This window comes from Engystomops pustulosus, chromosome 5, assembly GCF_040894005.1.
Source record: "Engystomops pustulosus chromosome 5, aEngPut4.maternal, whole genome shotgun sequence".
NCBI lineage: Eukaryota > Metazoa > Chordata > Amphibia > Anura > Leptodactylidae > Engystomops > Engystomops pustulosus.
Genome location: NC_092415.1, coordinates 16,024,307 through 16,044,219, shown reverse-complemented (window position 1 = coordinate 16,044,219; position 19,913 = coordinate 16,024,307). Strand labels below are relative to the sequence as shown.

The 19,913-nt window shown below is 46.0% G+C and overlaps 1 protein-coding gene across 2 annotated transcripts in view; it reads left to right on the top strand.

Annotated features, from left to right (window-relative positions):
* The window catches only part of FER1L6 (fer-1 like family member 6), a 119,930-nt gene that overhangs the window by 84,060 nt on the left and 15,957 nt on the right, over positions 1-19,913 (top strand). For both annotated transcript variants that reach the window (XM_072151224.1, XM_072151225.1), the window contains exons 20-31: positions 2,625-2,749; positions 2,973-3,107; positions 4,164-4,313; positions 4,438-4,548; positions 7,314-7,475; positions 7,724-7,910; positions 8,006-8,307; positions 8,660-8,785; positions 10,653-10,704; positions 12,430-12,572; positions 12,997-13,128; positions 14,295-14,423. In XM_072151224.1, the coding sequence (XP_072007325.1) occupies positions 2,625-2,749; positions 2,973-3,107; positions 4,164-4,313; positions 4,438-4,548; positions 7,314-7,475; positions 7,724-7,910; positions 8,006-8,307; positions 8,660-8,785; positions 10,653-10,704; positions 12,430-12,572; positions 12,997-13,128; positions 14,295-14,423 (1,754 nt within the window). The remainder of the gene's footprint in view (positions 1-2,624; positions 2,750-2,972; positions 3,108-4,163; positions 4,314-4,437; positions 4,549-7,313; positions 7,476-7,723; positions 7,911-8,005; positions 8,308-8,659; positions 8,786-10,652; positions 10,705-12,429; positions 12,573-12,996; positions 13,129-14,294; positions 14,424-19,913) is intronic.

The window sequence follows — 19,913 nt, the reverse complement described above, 5'->3', positions numbered from 1 at the left end:
AACTCATTCAGACCACCAATTAGAACCCTTGGTTCATTCAGACTCTGTTCTAAACCACAGAGTTCATTCTAGATCGATTCTCCAAATTTTTGTAAACTTTATGGGCCCAGTGACCTGAAGCAGTGATAAGTAGCGTCCTGATGGAAGGCTCAGGAGGGCAGAGGCTCTTTGAATAAACTTGCACCTCTGCGGTGGAGAAGAACGTGCGGTTGTGTCGCTATTTTATTCCAATCATCCTCCAGCTGATTATTCCACCGCTCGGGTGTGCACAATATTAAACCCATCTATCAGATACAGTCCAGACACCACAGGCTTCATTATAAAAGAGTTACGTGTTAGTTCATAAAGGTAATTGTACTCTTGCTAACTATATTCTTTGTTACTTAAAGATTATGAGCTTCTTTAAAGACTTCCACGTCACAGTCCATTACTCTTTAACTATATTGAGCTGCAGCTTCTGTTCTCCTGGTGTCGGGGGAAGCATGAATCACACAGGTTAGCGATTTCTATCTCGTTCCATAGTTAATTCCAAGATAAGCAACACTGACACTGTGTAATACATAATTTCACCTCTGGAGGCACTGCTACAGAAACCCTTATCGAGGCAGACCATCTTACAAAGAGAGATTGGGGCTCATTTACTTACCCGTCCTGTCGCGATACCTGACGTGCGTTGTCCGTCAAGGATTCGGGTTCACTAAGATACCTGACGTGCGTTGTCCGTCAAGGATTCGATTCACTAAGATGGTGCATCCAATTTCCTGCATGTGTCGCTTGCCCGCTGAGGTCCACCGGAGTTCACCATCTTCATCCTGGTGCATGTAAGTGCTGATCTTGCAACACAATTAGCTTTTTAAATTCCACGGTTTGTCCGAATCAGTCGGGTTGTCCGACGTCCACGACCCCCGATTTGTGTTGCATATAAAAGCCGGCGCCAATGCGACACAATCCGATCGTGTGCGTCAAAAACCCCTGTTAAATGCGGCGCTAATCGGAAATCGTTGGGAAACCTGACGAAAATGTGCTCCGCGGACCCTTTTGTCCCATTGTCTTGAGGCAACAACCACTTTTAGTGAATGCCTGCAGTCAAGGGCTAACACACTGAAGACACCTATCCACATCCACAGAGGGTCTTACTGCTAGTACTTGCAGTCAATGGTAGAACAGGTGGCTGAAAATCCTAAAAGTCCCCTTAATACAACATAGAAGTTAAAACCATATCAGTCATGGGCTTTATTCCATGGGATTTTTGATCCCCAGTTTTCCCAATCAATGAGAACTGACTTATCTAGGACATGACCCTTGGAGAAAAGTGACCTAGTCAAGGTTATACCCATTCATGAATGGTTTTGAAAGAACATGGGGGTTGGACATTGACCCAAGTGTCCTGGAAATCAAATTAAGGGAGATACAAACACCAGGAGCTTTTGTCCTACACAGCCGAACCCAGTCTCATAATATATGGCCCATTTTAATCTTTGCTATGGGACACAATTGTTTTCTATGGATCCACCCAAATAGAAAACAATACTGTTCTGGTTGGACAAATATGTTATTATGACAAAACCTTATACTCTATAGGGTACATTTGATTCTAAAGTCATGGGGGGTCATTTACTAAGGGCCCGATTCGCGTTTTCCCAACGTGTTACCCGAATGTTTCCGTTTTGTGCCAATTTTCCCTGTATTGCCCTGGGATTTTGGCGCACACGATTGAATTGTGTCGCATCAGCGCTGCCATGCTCGCAACGGAAATCGGGGGCATGGCCATACGAAAACCCAACGGATTCGGAATAACCGCCGCATTTAAAAAAAAAAGTGTCGCTGGACACGCGCTTACCTGCACTCGGCCCGGCTTGGTGCATTCAGTGCATTCCAAAGAACTTCGGTGCAGCAACGCCACCTGGTGGACGTCGGAGGAACTGCCTTAGTGAATCCCGGCCGGACCCGAATCCACCGCAGAGAACGCGCCGGTGGATCGTGAATGGACCGGGTAAGTAAATCTGCCCCATAATTCGACTATTCAACAAAGAATAAAGGATGTGGCAATATGATGTCTTGTATGAAGATTTTCTCTTTTTTACATTGTCTACTTACAATTTTCTTTTTACACTTGAAGATCCCATCCTGTAATTGGTCCCTCCACCAACCGTGCTTTGTGTATAACACTTGTGTCCCCCCTTATATCATTGAGTAAAGGGACCTATGGGCTTCCTCAGGCACCTGCAAGCCATACAGTTTCATCCCTTCCTATCCCTGTACGTATCTCCTGATCTGACCTATGCCTGAGGATGGCCAAAAATCCTTTCCATAGTTACCAACATTTTTCTTGGGGAAATTGGAGAAGTTGAACCCTCTTCCTGGGACCATCCATATCTGGACAGGAACATCCATTTCTTCTCTATCCCAGGAACGGCTGAATTTCTATAATTTTAAATCGAAGTTTGGGAAAATCCTAATAAATTTTGCATTGTTGATAAATATTCCTTCTTTCAGGAAATTTTATTTCATTGAAACATTATTGGAATGTTATGGGTGTAGTTAGATAATAAAGCATCCAAATATTTCTCATTGGATTCAGCTGCCGGAATCATCAAGTTTGTATCAACTTTATATTTTTTTAGCAAAACACCTCTTCCAGTTGCGGGCCCACATGTACCAGGGTAGAGGGCTGATAGCCGCCGATAGTTCTGGTCTTTCCGATCCATTCGCCAAAGTCACATTCGTCTCACATTGCCAAACGACTAAGGTAAGGATCACATTGAGACTATTGAGTCTTCTCAGGCTCCATCATGACTGGATCCTGGTGGGACACTAGGGCTTGGCCTTGCACCTATGTCTAGTAGCCTGATGGTCGTCTATTTGGTATCCAAAGGCTCATTGACCCAACCTTGGTGTTCAATGGCATATAGTTGCAAATGAAGAATTCAATGTCCTTCTGATGTTCTCTTTACCTTCTTTGTACTCCATAGATCATTCCACAAACTCTTTCCCCAACTTGGAACCAGATGCTTCTATTCAGCAACATAACGTTACATGGAGAAATCAAAGACATTGTGGACGACCCTCCGAATATTGTCATAGAGCTGTACGATGATGATGCCCTGGTGAGGACCATGGTCCTTTCATATTGTCTCTTGTCTAAAACTAAAGAAATAGTTATACTTTTTGTAATTTTCATTGAATAATTGGAATGAAGATTTTATAGACTCCTAATAGCTTTACACTGCTGATTGCTTTATGGAGGGACACAGATTACAAATGAAGACATGCTAATCCATAGATTTGTGTTGACAGGTTCGCAGGACCTTTGCCGTTGGTTTACTAAAGGGAAGGGCAAGACCGTATGTAGCATGTGCATGGAATTATTTCTCCTGTTTTAGCCCAAAGCTCTATTTATTTGGCCCCTATAGGTTACTTATTACAGGAGAATTTATATTTTAGTTTACCTTTTATTACTTATAATGCATCCAGTCTATGAAATTTTGCTCCTTCCAATGGCACAGATCCCCCCTAGTTACAGCCACAGTGGGGCTCATTTACCAAGGGTCCAAACGCCGCACTTTCGTCAGGTTTCCAGAATATTTCCGTTTTGCGCCAAATTGACCCTGGATTTTGCCACATTCGATCGGATTTTGGAGCATCGGCTTGCACGCGACAGAAATCGGGGCCTTGGCCGTCGGACAACGGATTCGGACAAACTGCAGAATTTAAAAAAGGAAATGTGTCGCAATATCAAGCACTCACATGCACCGGGAAGAAACAGGTGAACTCAGGTGGACCTCGGCGCTGGCGTGACACAGGAAGGAACTCGGTCAGACGATGTAAGTAAATCGCGCTGGACCCGAATCCACGTCGGACAACACACCGTGGGATTGCGACAGGACCGGGTAAGTAAATGTGCCCCAATGACTCCAATGCTAGCCACGTGCCATGTATATCAGCCATAGTCATTATGCTGGGGTAGGTACCTGTGCCATATGGATCTGCACATGAAGCATGTTAGGGTTGCATGCAGACCCCATTGGTTGCCAACGCTCTTTAACGGAGAGCTCTTCCCAAGCGAAGATGTATCAGAAAGTACTTATAAGTATCTTCGGATACAAGTTGGGTTAAATATCTATGATTCCATAAAAGTATCTGTTATCTTTATGACTCTACAGGGTAAACCTGAGTATATTGGGTCTACAGTGGCCACCCCAACAGTCATCACCGCCGACCAGACTTACACCCCAACCAAACTGGCCTATTACCCCCTGTTCTGTGGGCATCTCTCTGGAGGAGACCTTCTGGCTGCATTTGAGTTATTTCAGGTGGGTACATAATATAGTGATTAGTAAATAGTTTTTCTCTTTGAGTGAATATCATATTTCTTAAAATGGATTTGTAATGATGGGTTTTTCTGACTTCTTAATGTATCAGTTTTTATCTCTTCAGATTCCTGAATCTGGTGCCCAGAACCTTCCACCCATTGACGACCCAGATCCCAGCCAGGTCTACTCCGTCCCGGCAGCTATCCGCCCCGTACTCAGTAAATACAGAATAGAGGTAAGTCATTCAGACCCGATGCTGGGACATGTAATATTAATAATTCCCCATGATAGATGCTCATATAAGGTCAATGTTATAGTGAGAAGCCTCAGTTATGTCAAAATGTGATGACCAGACTGAGATCAGAGGCTTCTCATATTCACCGACGGAAGTGCTGAGTAAGGGATAAGTCCTTGTAGTTCATGTAACTGGAAGCTGGGAGACATTACAGAATATGGTACAGCTATAGGTCATCAGCATTACAGGAAGATTGGGTTTCCTTAAAGGAGACATAGTATTCATCCTATGGCCAGTAAGAAGCAGTCAGTCTTAAAGGAACACTCGGCAATGCTATACTGTGCTATAGCTAGTGCCAAGGGTGTAGTATGATACAAGCCCCCGCTCTTTGATGTCAATGGGGCACAATTACTAAGGGTCCAAATCAGGTTTTTCCGCCGGGTTTTCCAAATTTTACATTTTTGCGACGAATTGCCCCAGGTTTTTGGCACAAGCGATCAGATTGTGTCGCGTCGGGTTTCACGCGATGAAAACCGGGGGACGTGGCCGCCGGAGAACCCGATGGATATGGAAATATCGTGCAATTAAAAAAAAAAAGTGTTGCTTGACACACACTTACATGCACCAGGATTAGGATAGTGCACTCCGGCGGACCTCGGCGCAGCAGCGACACCTGGTGGACATCGGGCACACGATCTTAGTGAATCGCCGGAAGACCCGAATCCTCGTCGGAGAACCCGCCGCTGGATCGCGACTGGACCGGGTAAGTAAATGTGCCCCATTGTGTCTTGCTCCACCACATCAGGCCCAGGACCAGAAGAACACAATGAGCAAGATGTAAAAATGTATCAGAAATATAACAGTTCAGAATTTTGTTTGTAACAAACTGGTAAATTGTCCTTGTTGATTGCTAAATTTTGCAACTTTTCCCAAAATGTGTCTTCCAGATTAAATTAAAGGACATCTACCACCAGGATGAAGGATTGTAAACCAAGCACACTGACATACTGGTGCGTGACCCCTCTGGCAGGATCTGCTCTTCTTTAAGCTACCTATGCCCTTGTTATTAAGAAAAAAGACATTAAAATTATGTAAATGAGCCTGAGGGGCTCCAGGTTCTATCAATGCCTATGTAGCCTGGAGCTCCTGAGGCTTATTTGTGTGATTTTAAAAGCCTTTTTTGTAAAAAAACCAGGGTCTAAGAAACTAAAAGAAGAGGAGGTCCTGCCAGAGGGGGCACCCACCAATATGTCAGTGTGCTTGGTTTACAATCCTTCATCCTGGTGGTAGATGTCCTTTAAATTCAATCTTGTTACCAATATGAACAGAGGGTCACAGAAGAGTCAGATTACATTACAGCTCTATGGAGAGGGGGAGGGGGAGAAGGGAGTCGCAGCAGCTACAACTTCAATGCGTTTTCTCATAAACTGACTTTAGTTTCGGATAGACAACTAAAAAAAAACAAGTTTAAAAAGGTGCACACTTACTTTACTATTAAACATGTTCATATGGTTGGTCATAGGATTTGGGGCTCAATTTGGGGGCCCACTCTTCATTATCCCCCAGGAAATATACTCTAGCAGCCTCCAAATTGTGTTGTTTTCTGATGGACCTCTGGGGTTCAGTATTGGGTTGAGCCAGGGCCCACCAGAGGATCCTCTGGTACTCTGGTGGGCCAGTCCGACACCACATAGGATGCTTGGAACATAAGGAAAGTGAAAGAATTTCCGCTTCCTTAAAAGACATTTTCTTTATTGAAAATCCATTAAAATGCATAAAATGATGTGGGGAGGGGTACAACAAACGGGGTGAAGGGTAGTATTAATGAAGAAGGAAATGCGACCTTGCCTCACATTTCAAAGTACTAGTAATTTCTTTGTCAAACAACTTCTTCCCATGACAAATAACTTATTGTTAGTTCGGAAAGCCTCGCAAGTTGTTCGAAATGCTACAACTAATGTTGTAACCCCACATCATTGTATGGATTTTTAACAAAGAATATGGACTTACTTAAAATTCTTATTAAGAATGCTGGAATTCCCTCATTTTTCTTACAGTAGACAGCTACAGTACTTAGTCTAACGATAAGTGATACATTTTAGGTTGATGAGGGTCCAACATCTGGTACCCCCACTGATTGAAGTGGTAGTAGCAGGTAACGCCATCTCCATTGGATTACATGGCTTTATTGCAGGTCAAGACTGAGCTGTAATACTAAGTTCTGCCACTATCCACTGTATGGTGCTGTGTTTGGTGATTAATAAAGAGACTGCAGCCTGCATTTTAACACTACAGTCTCTTTAAATAGCAGATTATATTCACTCTTCCTACTTGCAAGGATTTAGATTCCTGCCCCAGCCCTTTACTTACATAACCCGAGCAAGGCAAAGTGGGTTGTTGGCGCTATTGTTTATAAGGGCGGCACAGTGGCTTAGTGGTTAGCATTACAGCCTTGCAGCGCTGGAGACCTGGGTTCAAGTCCCAGGGTGAACATCTGCATAGAGTTTTTATGTTCTCTCCGTGTTTGCGTGGGTTTCCTCTGGGTCCTCCGGTTTCCTCCCACACTCCAAAACTTACTGGTAGGTTGATTAGATTGTGAGCCCCATTGGGGACAGGGACCGATTTTGGCAAAGTTCTGTGCAGCGCTGCGTAATCTGTGTGCGCTATATAAATAAAGGAATTATTATTATTATTATGATTATATACTGTGCACCCAGAACACATGAGATAAGTAAATGTCTATTCTTCAATATGTATTTTTCCAGGTTCTCTTCTGGGGCCTCAGAGAACTGAAGAAGGTGCAGTTATTGTCGGTGGATCGTCCTCAGGTGATGATTGAATGTGCAGGGAAAGGCGTAAAATCCAGCGTCATTCAAAGCTACAAGAGTAACCCCAACTTTACTGTTATGGGGGACTGGTTTGAAGTGGTAAGTGGCTCCATTCATAGGAAAGGATTCTTTACGGTAAAAGCAGTAAAAACTCTGAAATGTGCATTTATTTCCTATGTGCAGAAATACAATGTGACCCGCGGTGGTACTGCTGTAGGTTGTCCCTTACATAGAGGCCAAAGAGAGACTTCAACTTATGATTTAAGATGAATGTGTCTAATACTGATGTTTAGAGGGGTTTGCACCAAATTTGTTCATTAATTATACTGTAAATTGGACTGTCCTAGGAATTGCCAGAAAATGAGGTTCTGCACCCTCCCCTGAGTATCTGTGTCGTGGACTGGAGAGCCTTTGGTCGGAGCACACTAGTCGGGACGCACATGATCAATTGTTTGAAACAGTTTCTGTACAAGCCGGAATTGGACAACCCTCCACTTCCCGAGGTCGAGGAAGATACTCTTCCGCCTGATAGTGGTAAGAACCTCTAAGATCTAAGGTCTAAGATGAAAATACCCATCACACATTTGTGTAGGGCTTGTATGTCTTATTTTTTCTTGATTTGCTTTTAGTCGCAGTTGCTCCTTCAGATGCTCCAAGCCAACAAGACCCAGCTGACCATATCTACGTGGATGTGGAACCACCTCCTCCTCAAGAAACATCTTCAGGAGCATCTCCATCCCCATCTCCAGTTCCACCACCAGGTCCTTCACCCGATCCAGCTGCAGCTTCCCTCCTTGATCCCGATGCTGCACCACCCACAGAACCGACATCTACTCAACCTACGACTCAAGACACTGCCCATGATGGAGCTAAACCTAAGACCTCAACGGCAACCTTTAAATCTCCCCTAAAGAAAGACACTAAACAGGAGGTGATGTAACGTCTTGTTTATATTTCCTTCAGGACAAATGAGTGGCAACACATAAAGGGGCTTTCTAGATTTTAAGTATTGATGATCTATCTGTAGTATAGGTCTTCAATATCAGATCAGTGGAGGTCCCACACTTGGAACCTCTCACCGATCAGCTGATTCATTTGACTGGGAGCTGAGCTGCAATTATCCAGTCTTTCCGCTCCACATCTGATCCCTAGGGGGTAATATGTACATTGTAAGTTGGTTACAAAAGTGACCACGAGTCTATACTGTCCAATAAGCGCTCACCAATTTGGGATTACCCTGGTGCACCACGACACCTCTACTAACATGAAAATCCTTCTTACAGCAACTAGTGAGAGGTTCCACCAGACGATCCACTAAAAAGAAAAAAAGAACTATAGCCGACGAGTCAGCGGAAAATGTCATAGACTGGTGGTCAAAATACTACGCGTCCCTGGAGAAGATGCAAAAGGTGCGTATAGAGGATCTTGTTATACATAGTCTCGATCTACTGCTTCTACGTATATGGAATAAGTACTGTCTTTGTGCCCAAAAAATACAGAATTCTTTAATCTCTCCTCTATTGGGTATACAATCCTTTCATTGACACTGTGCAATTCCTCGTGTCACCTGTGGGGGTGCTGCAGGAAAATCGAACATCTAGGTTTCCCAATAGATTTTTGATGATCGCTACTAGCATTGCACTGTAGTTTCTTGGGCTCAACAGATTATATTATTTTCAGGGTCCGACTTCCATATAACCCTAGGAAAAACTCCCTAGTATCCTCCAGATTAGGTAGGGGAGAGATTTCTATGATCTATAATCTGGGTCCCCTTTTGGGCCCAACCAGATCCGGAAAAGATTGCTAGTGGTCTCAAGAATGAGTTTTCAAATGCAGAGCACCCCTTTAAATAGCTGTACTCAATTCCTACTCACTTAAAGGGAAGTTGTCATAAAAAAAAAATTGCCATTGTTTTAAGAGGTTTTTATTGGATTTTCTATTTTTGTATAATTAGTAAACAGTCCTCTATCGTGCAATTCTCATTGTGGCCACTAGGCCTAATAATTAGACTGATGCTAATTGCTGATTCTTTTCCGTCACCTCATTTACATCACAAACGAGACAAACATTACAAAGCAATGATGAAAAAAGTTTTAATGAGTTGAAACATAAACGGGTGAAACATTCCCTTTAACACATACGTCCTATCATTATACATCAAATGAAAATCCTGATGGTATATTCCGGTTTTTAATGAGAATGTCCGCCCTGAGATTCATTCACCAGTAATTACAGTGACTTGTAGGAGAACGTTCTCCAACAATTCATAAAGCGATGAACTCGGTAAATGTGTGTTTAATATATTCCGGCTAAGGCTGAGGATTAATAATGCAGCGCGTCTCCCGCCTGCGGACGCCCATAACTCGCCGCTCCGCTATCTCTTCATATCTGATGAACCTGGAAGGGTAATTACAGGTGGAAGTGAAAGATACTACAACCCGACTATCCCTTAGGCTCTTACATGAGCGTTGGACACCACTAATAACCCTGATTTACCGTTCCTTGCCAGGTTTTGCCTCGGCCAATCAGATGCAGCCCGGCAATTAAAGGTGAATTGTTGCGTCAGGCACTACCATTGGTGCTCGACCAGTCTGGTGGCATCTAGGGAATTATAGCCCTTATATGACCATCCATACATAAGGGCAGGACATCTTGAAATGTTTTTGTTTTCACATTCAAGGAAATCTGTCATCAAAACCCTTGGTTGAACTTGATGGACATGTGTCTTTTTCCAACCGTATAAAATATGATACTATGAAAATCCATCAGGGGCACTTACTAATAGATCCCGGCACCGTGACTGTGGTCAACTTCTTATATTTGTTATTCGTGGACTCTTTCCTTCTAAAATCAACTTTTAAAATGATGCCAATGAGCCAGAAGTGCTCTGGTGATGTTACCAGAGCCCCTCCATGATGGAGCTTCACAGGCTGTTACACTGTACAGGAGCACTCCCCCCCCCCTCTGCCTGCACAATGTAACAACCTGTGAAGTTACAGCTCTGAGGGGCTCTGGTAATGCCCCCATAGCACTTCTGGTTCATTAGCATAATCTAAAAAGTTTATTTAAGAAAGAAGGAGGCAATGGATAACACATTTAAGAAGATGCCTGGAGCTATCAGGAAGTGATTCTGAAGGATTCTGATGGAAGATTTCATTTAAGTTTTAGCTACAAATAATTTCCCCTACCGTAAGAAGATTTACCACTAAATATAAATAATGACCAATTGTGATTACTTTAGTAGTTATAAATATCTAAATATTCTGTTTTCTTTAGGCCAAAGCTAATGCAGAAAAGGCAGAGTCTGCGCCGCCGGCAGCCGAGGAAGGTCAGTATAGATACATGTACAACTGCATCGTAATATAGGAAGGATATTGGGAAGTTCCAGACTGGACCTACAGTAAGAACTTGTACAGGGTCCATGCACATTCATCTCCACCCGCTGCTTGTCTGAATATACAGCTTACAGGGTCCTGGCAGTACCCCCGACTTACAGACGACTCATATATACAAACAAACCTATCTACCCACTGTGACCTCTCTGGACGATGGAAATTGACTTTACTTCAGGCTGGATTCAGATGGCCATTGCCTGCCGTACTGTACCCGCCATGCTCACCCCCGCCCCTCTCCATATATGATGCACGGCGCTGTATGCCGTGACAAAATAGGACATGTCCATCTTTTCACATGGTTTGGAGTGGTGCAGTGCCGTACGTGTGCTGCACTGTACCGCTCCCGTAGGGCGCCCATTGCCGCCTATATCGTCCGTATATACGTCCCCCATACGGCCGTCTGAATGTAGCCTTAGTCCATGTCGCAGGGATCAACTATAAATGTGTCTGTGATGAAGCTTTATTGTTTATTCTAGTTCCCAAGTCAACTATTTTGAAATCTCAATGTGACATAGAACTAAAAATTATTTTCTGGAGTAACTTATTCATTATACCAGTTCCGACTTTCATACAAATTCAACTTAAAGGACATCTACCATCAGTTCAGTGATAGTAGATGTGTCCTAGTAAGAAGTTCCTGAGCAGCATTGTTCCGCAGGACTTCATTTATCATAACTCTATATCCCGCGCTACAGTGGGGGGTGCATACATTAAAATACGAGGCTCCCTGAGGTCTTAGGTGACGTAGCCTAAGTGCCCCAGGATAATTTTCCCAACTTTTATAACTCTTGGGGCATATTTTCTTACCCGGCCGATGGAGTTCACCCGAAGTGCATTGTCCGACCGGAATGCACTGTGCCGTGATTCACTAAGATCGTGCGCCCGATATCCTGCATGTGTCGCTTCCCCGCCCAAGTCCCCGGAGTTCTTCCCGGTGTATGTAAGTGCATTGGATGCGACACAATTTGAATCTTAAATCCCACGCTCAGTCCTAATCACTCGGATCGTCCGACGGCACGCCCCCCGATTTCTGTCGCATGAAAGCCAATGCAGTTGCGCCAAAATCAGATCGCGTGCGACACAATCCCCTTTTAAATACCTGTGAAAGCGGCGCCAATCCCGTAAACGTCAGGAAGACGGATGGAAATGCGATCCGCGGACCCTTAGTAAATAAGCCCCTATATGTCCGCAATTGGAACTTCTTACTAGGACACATCTGCCATCACCAACCTAATGGTGGATGTCCTTTAAAGGAAATCTGCCACCAGGATAAAGAATTGTAAACCAACCACACTGACATACTGGTGAGTGCCCACTCGGGTAGGTACTGCTTTTCTTTTAGCTTATTAGGACCTTATTTTTACAAGAAAAAGGTTTCACAAATTATGCAAATGAGCCTCCAGGGCTCCAGACTCTATAGATGTCAATGGAGCTTGGAGCCCCGAAGGCTCATCTGCATCATTTTTGAAACCTCTTTTTCTTAAAAACAAAGGCATACAAAGCTACAAGAAGATCGGATCCTGCCAGAGGGGTGCACACATCAGTATGGCAGTGTGCTTGGTTTACAATCCTTCATCCTGGTGGTAGTTTAAGAACACACCTACAGAACCTACGTAACCCAAAACCGTCTGGTTAATTTTTTTTTTTTTTTTTTGAAGCCCCCAAGACTTCCAAGTCAAAAGGACATATCACATTACTGATTGATGATGAGCAGGAGAAAAAGAGGAAAGATGGCAAGAAGGGGTTGGATGTGATAAAACCAAAGCCGAAAGAAGAAGGGCCCAAACTGGCAACACTGCAGGTAACACACAGCAAAAGTGCGAAAACCTAAAATACAGGATCTACCAAATCACATCTTCCATGCATGTGCACCACAACGGGGGTCTCGTGTGAAGGGCACATGTAAGACATAACTACTCCGTAGGTGGCTTGATCCATCTGTAGCAGCCAAGATGATGTTGGGAAGATGTGTCCCACTATGTGATGGATTTCTTATGGCTGGTTCTTTATCAACAAGAATCCAGTGAATTGGAATCCCACTCTTAGGTTCTGTTGCTTTTTTTTGCCCAAGTCACTGATGTTCAGTGATCCATTGTCCAACCTTCTGGTTTCCATCTACTCATTATCACAACGGCTGAGAAGGCAGCGTGTCCCGGAGCTTCTATACTTCTGTCATTGTTTCCACTCTTATTGATTACATAAAGTCACCATATTTTCCGCTTCAGATATATGATGGGGAACTGGAGAGTGAATATCAGAACTTTGAAGACTGGGTGAGAACGTTTGAACTCTTGAGAGGAAAAGCCACCGATGAGGACCATAGTGTTCACGATGACAGGATTATTGGTAAATTTAAGGTAAGTCCTTTTTATCTCCAAGAATTACAGAATATGCAACTCTATAAGGCAGAGACACACCTAATACTTACATACATTGCATAGGACGCCATTGATTTCATGGAAAATTACATTTTCAACCTGCACGGGAACTGTGTAGCGTCAGGCAGGGATAGAAGTGAGCCAACAAGGGTCTGAATCTGGACTGATGGCAATTGGCTGACAACAATCTCTGCTCTAACGGAAAGGGTTGTCAAGAAGACTTCTTGTGACTTCTTGTTTCTTCTTGTGAGGACCATGTTTCTCCAGAATGTCCCTCCTTTTTTGGCTCATCATCCATCACCTTTATATTTTCCTGCTTTTTCTTTTTCTTCCTCATTTTCTTTTTCTTTTACATTATTTTTCATATATTCTTCATCTCTATCTTTATTATCTTTTTCTTCTTTATCTTCTTCCTTATCTTTGTTTTCATTTTCTCCTTCAACTTCTTTTCTGCTTCTTTTCCATCTTCATCATCGTCTTCATCTTCTTCCCTATCTTTATCATAAAATTCTTATTCTTCATCCTCTGTTTCCTCATCGCCTTTTCTATCTTCGTCACTATCTTCTTCCTTATCTTCATCTTCTCCGTCCTCTTCATCATCAAATTCTTCTTCTTCATCCTCTGTTTCTTCTTCTTCATCGTCTTTTCTATCTTCACCATCATCTTCTTCCTTATCTTCATCTTCTCCATCCTCTTCATCATCAAATTCTTCTTCTTAGTCCTCTGTTTCTTTTTCTTCATCGCCTTTTCCATCTTCATCATCAAATTCTTCTTCTTCATCTTTGCCTTTTCTATCTTCATCATCACCTTCTTCTTCCTGATCATCTTCTTCTTCATCCTTTTCATCATCAAATTCTTCTTCTTCGTCCTCTGTTTCTTCTTCTTCATCGTCTTTTCTATCTTCATCATCACCTTCTCTTCCTGATCATCTTCTTCTTCATCCTTTTTATCATCAAATTTTTCTTCTTTGTGATCATAAAGCTTTCCTCCTCGTGAGATGAAGCACCATGGAACTCTATGATCTCCCGTCACCTCCAACATTGCGCATCTATCATGAAATATTAGGATCTTTCTTGGGTGTTTTTAATTGGATTCTAATACAGTGTAAAAGACTAATACAAATAATTTCTCTTTGTGATTCTAAGGGTTGTTTCAGTATATATAAAAGCATGGAAGATCTCTCCAGCTCAATGGATACCCGACAAATGAAAATTCTCCAGGGAATCCCCCCAAACCATGCTGTAAAGGTTCTCATCCGGGTCTATGTTGTTGCTGTAAGTTTCTTAGTAATCATTTGAGATATTTATACAAAAAAAACCCCCAAAAAACAAAAAGGAAAGCGCTGATATAGTGCGTTATATTTTAGATCATTCCTGCTGGACATGAAATATGAAACATAAATGCTCACCTTCTTTGGTTGTGAGAAAGCCACAACTATACTTTGCTTATCTTTTGTTTTATCCATGAGGCAGCCTTAGGTGACCCGATACCGGGGAGTATAACTGTATGTGCAATAAAGAAGGTTTTTAGCTCACAATATTACCATTTGGCGCTGATTGTAGAAAAAAATCTGCAACATCCCCCACCGGGGCCTAGCCCTTGAGGTGAGGCCTGGTGACAGCCGGGGCCCGCGGTACCGGAGTGGCTGGCGGTTGCGGCCTAAGCACGCTATTGTCACGGTGCTTGGTACGGGGGAACCGGAGGGCTGTCCTACAGCCTGGCAGGTCTCCAGCAGGGTGGTGTTGGCAAGAAATGATGAGGGAGAGGCTGCTATAGCGGATCTCCCTGGGGCAACCCCTTAATGTCCCGAGTGTGAGTCTCTGGGTGATGGACAGGGTGCCGGTGATGAAGGCAGCCGTATTAGCAGGGACCAGACGGAGACAGAAGTTGAAGAAAACAACTTACAGTTCTTTATTTGAACCGGCAGGAACCGCAGCAAACGTGCCTTTAACAGGTAGATGGAGTGCTGAGATGCTTTTGGAGGGAGCCTCAGGAGATAGTTCACCAGCCTGGATGTAGAGGGCAGGCTGGGAGGCAGCTGTGTCTTGGTAGGAAGCTTCAGCTTGTCCTGTAGGGCTTCAGGTATCACCTTTAAAGGTAAGATGATACCCCTTTTCCTCACTACACTAACTCTAGTCTGATACTCCACTCTTCAGAGGCAGGGGCTAGGCTCTTCCTGCTCTGGTATGGGCTAGACAGAGATTGCTCACTCACTCACTGATCTCTAGGATTCTCCTACACTGGAATCTCTCTGAGTGTTCTCCTCTCTGGAGAGAGACTTCTCTCTGAGTCCTCTAGAACATTCCTGGCCAGGGGGTTTTATTACCTCCCTTTGGTCAGGTGGTGGCTGCTCCTCCAATCACATCTCAGCTTACAAAGGACAGGATGTAACACAGATCATTGGACAATAGCATCTTGCATCACACAAAATACTTAACCTCTGCCTTGCCAGGCAGGATTCACCACTGCAATATCCCCTATGTCCTATCAGGACCATGTAGTGTGATGTGGGTACATGCAGGTGGGACGTATTCGCAAACACTACCTCGCCATTGCATCGGCGAGGGTGTTGCATACCCCGGGGGCAATTGAAAGAGCCGCCCTCGGCTCGACTACAGATGGTTTGGGGCACAGAGGGGGCTAAGGGCACTTCTGGGAAGTGCAGGCTATGTGAGGCGTAGGGACAAACCGCCCATGGTCCTGGAGACAGGCACCTGGGTTGGTGTCGGACTAAGACAAAACATGTAGCTGTATGACAGTTGCTTCAGGAAATGCAAAAAACTGCACACTTCAAGTAAAGTCCACTAGGGGCAGTGGGTGCACGCTCACAGGGACCAGGCCCCAGGTCCTTCAATAGCAAACTCCAGAAAAGTAAGCAGCACTCCAAAACAGCAATGGTTAAGTGATGAAAAAAGTGTTTCTTTTATTCCATGCTTCAAAGTACAGTGAAGTACAGCGACGTTTCGGCTCCAAGCTTGAAAAAGTGCTGCTTACTTTTCTGGAGTTTGTATGACAGTTGGTCGCTGACGCCATTAAACCGAACTGTACAGTAGGAAAGGTGTGGTGTCATATCCTGTAATCCACTCCTTGCACCAAGGCCTGTATATTTGTTGTATCAACGCTTCTTCCCTGGCGGCAATTACATAGTGTGTATATGCATTGCGTTAGCATATGCGACACGAGTACCTCCTGACTGGCATCCTTACCCATGTATGGGTGGCATCCAGGTGCTAACTGTGTAACACCCCGGTTCCCATAGGACCCGCAGTTTACGGACTACCCCCATGTGCAAACCTCAGTTTGAGGGATCAGGTAGTGGTCAGTGTTTTACAAAAAGACGGTCCGACACAGCCACACTACAACCTGTAAAGCCTATGAAAGGGTTAATGCAGACTACTGGCATATATGACAGTGTGCAAACATTTGGTAAATTCTCATTGGCTTAGGAGCCCAATGGGTACACATCTTAAACGTTACAAACGTTACAGAGGTAGATAGGCTACTCAGGGTAGCAAGATAGCAAATGTCTCTTTTCCTGCAAAGAAAAGGCATAAAGAGTGCAAGCAGAATGTCCATACCTAGAAAGGAAGGCATTAAGTGCAAAATGATAATAAATTAAAGGGCAACTTTTCCTGGTAGTATCTGGCAAAAGTCTCACAGAAGGTCTCTAATGACAAAGTCCATCTTCTGGGTACAGCCCTTGAAGTGGGAAAAGTGCAATAAAGATGCAAAGGGTCTCCTCTATGTGTAGAGGGACAGAGTCCTTTGAAGAAATCTCTGCTGTGGCACAGGAAGGGTGCTATCATAGCACATGACAATAATCAGTTCAAGGTATGTCTCTTGACTGAGATAAATAGGGATGAGAGTCTCAGGAAAGTCTCTGGCTCTATAGGGTTAGGACAGAAATAAATACACAATATGTACATAGTACAGTACCTGAAGTGGGCTACAGCCCTTCAGGGGTTACTCTGCATTGCTGGGTTCAGCAGAGACAGGATCCAGCTCCAGCAGGGAATCATGTGCATCCTCAGCGGGAGTAGGTGCCGGCTGGGGATACCCGGTGGCAGTAGCGGGTACTGCAGGTGCAGCAACATCCTCCGGACCTTCAGGGGGAGGAGCGCTGTCGCCCAGGGTGTCGGCTGTTCCAGCCGGGGGCTCAACTGAGCCAGGGACCACGGAGGGGTCCAGAAAGAAATAAACAGGGACCTGCGGCAGCGCCGCCGCTCCCTCCAGCTCCGGTTCTTCCGGGGCCGGGTCATCACCCCATTGGTAACCGGCAAGGGGAGATGTGGGCCTAGACGGAACCTCCGGACAAGGCTCGCTAGCCGGGATGTCTTCTCCCACAGAAGAGCCGCGGGATCGGGCAATACTCCCGGCAGGGGAGACGGTGGGGGTGGCACCCTGGATCATGCCCGGCCCATGGATGGCAATGGGACCCGTACTCACGATTACCGTGGATGGGGCATTCACGTGGGTCACCGCCCGGGGACTCGCAGCCGAGGAAGAGGAAGTGTTCGGGGACTCCGGCCACTCGTCGTCCTCATACAGCTCGTCGTACGAGGGGTAGCGGTCCTCATCGCAGTCCGGGATCCGGATCACACCAGCCGCCCATGGTCCTCGGGGTCCCTCCTGCATGGAGAACTCGATGCACTCTCCTGGCTTCAGATTGTGCAGTCTCTCCGGCAAGTCAGGCCTCTTGACAGACCGGCGGGGAATAAATACCTCCCGTCCGGTGTAGTCCTGGGTGGCGAAGCCATAGCCACGCTGCTTATCGAAGAACCGGACCATGCCGGTGGTGCGGTTCTTTTCCACCCAAGCTCCAGCTGTAGACCGGCCGGCCATATACCGTTGGGCCTCCTTCTCTCGGCGTCGCTGTTCCGAGACAGCGTCTCGGAGTCGCCGGCAGACGGCCTCACCTTGGCCTTGAGGCTGCGGAGGTGCCAGTGCTGGGACTCGTGGCTCCGGTGCAGGCTCGGATCTCCTTGGGCGACAGGTAGGTGCCGGAGGATCAGGAACTGCCGGAGGATCAGGAACCATCACAGCGGGGCTGGCAGGCCGCACAGCAGGAATGGTAGGCCTCGGAGCAGGTGGAACGGCAGCAATAGGCCCAGGCGTTGGCTCGACAGGAGTCGGGGCCTCCCCACGTGGCGCCTCCACGTGGGTCCGCGGTACCAGCATGGTAGCCGGGAGAGGCACGAGGAACCGCCCGGGTGGTACCTGGTGCTGCGTCACCGTTTGGAAACACGTCCTGGTGACGAAGGCCCGGGTCAGTCCTCGGTGCAGCCGATGTCCAGCGGAGGGTCTCCGGACCGGCTGGGCAGAGACCACGACCATAGTCTCCAGTATTTCGTAGAACTCCGGCTGCTCCACAGGGGGGAATGGCGGAGGACCCCACATGGTGCTGACCTCACTCTCCAAGATCAGCACGAGTTCTGGCCCTTCTCTGAGGCGGGGCAGGAAGTCCGCCTCGAGCCAGTGGGAGGAGTCCAAGTCCTTCCCGCCAAGAGCTGTGGCGGGCTCTAATTTTTTCTGCGCCACAGGAGGCGGGGTTCGCGCCATTCGCGCGTGGGCGGAGTTTGGTGAGTCATCTGGGTTTCCCGCCAGTGAAGGCTTTGGCGGGCTTGAATTATTTGCTGCGCCACAGTTTCTGAGGTAAAATCTTCAGGCGCGGCAGCGCCGGATGTAGCAGAGCTGGTACAGTTCTTGCAAGGATTAACCTCTTGAGTGCTGGAGGGGCGCTCGACAGCACGTGGCAGCATTAACACAGTTCAATCCAGAAACACACAATTACTTGGGCCTAAACCCGGATGGCAGCAGGGTTAGGCAGCACAGTCTTTTAATAAAGGAAAGTCTTTAATGCCGTAATAAGGCACAGAAGTATCAATCCTGTTCGTGACGCCACTTGCAACATCCCCCACCGGGGCCTAGCCCTTGAGGTGAGGCCTGGTGACAGCCGGGGCCCGCGGTACCGGAGTGGCTGGCGGTTGCGGCCTAAGCACGCTATTGTCACGGTGCTTGGTACGGGGGAACCGGAGGGCTGTCCTACAGCCTGGCAGGTCTCCAGCAGGGTGGTGTTGGCAAGAAATGATGAGGGAGAGGCTGCTATAGCGGATCTCCCTGGGGCAACCCCTTAATGTCCCAAGTGTGAGTCTCTGGGTGATGGACAGGGTGCCGGTGATGAAGGCAGCCGTATTAGCAGGGACCAGACGGAGACAGAAGTTGAAGAAAACAACTTACAGTTCTTTATTTGAACCGGCAGGAACCGCAGCAAACGTGCCTTTAACAGGTAGATGGAGTGCTGAGATGCTTTTGGAGGGAGCCTCAGGAGATAGTTCACCAGCCTGGATGTAGAGGGCAGGCTGGGAGGCAGCTGTGTCCTGGTAGGAAGCTTCAGCTTGTCCTGTAGGGCTTCAGGTATCACCTTTAAAGGTAAGATGATACCCCTTTTCCTCACTACACTAACTCTAATCTTAGACTCCACTCTTCAGAGGCAGGGGCTAGGCTCTTCCTGCTCTGGTATGGGCTAGACAGATATTGCTCACTCACTCACTGATCTCTAGGATTCTCCTACACTGGAATCTCTCTGAGTGTTCTCCTCTCTGGAGAGACTTCTCTCTGAGTCCTCTAGAACATTCCTGGCCAGGGGGTTTTATTACCTCCCTTTGGTCAGGTGGTGGCTGCTCCTCCAATCACATCTCAGCTTACAAAGGACAGGATGTAACACAGATCATTGGACAATAGCATCTTGCTTCATACAAAATACT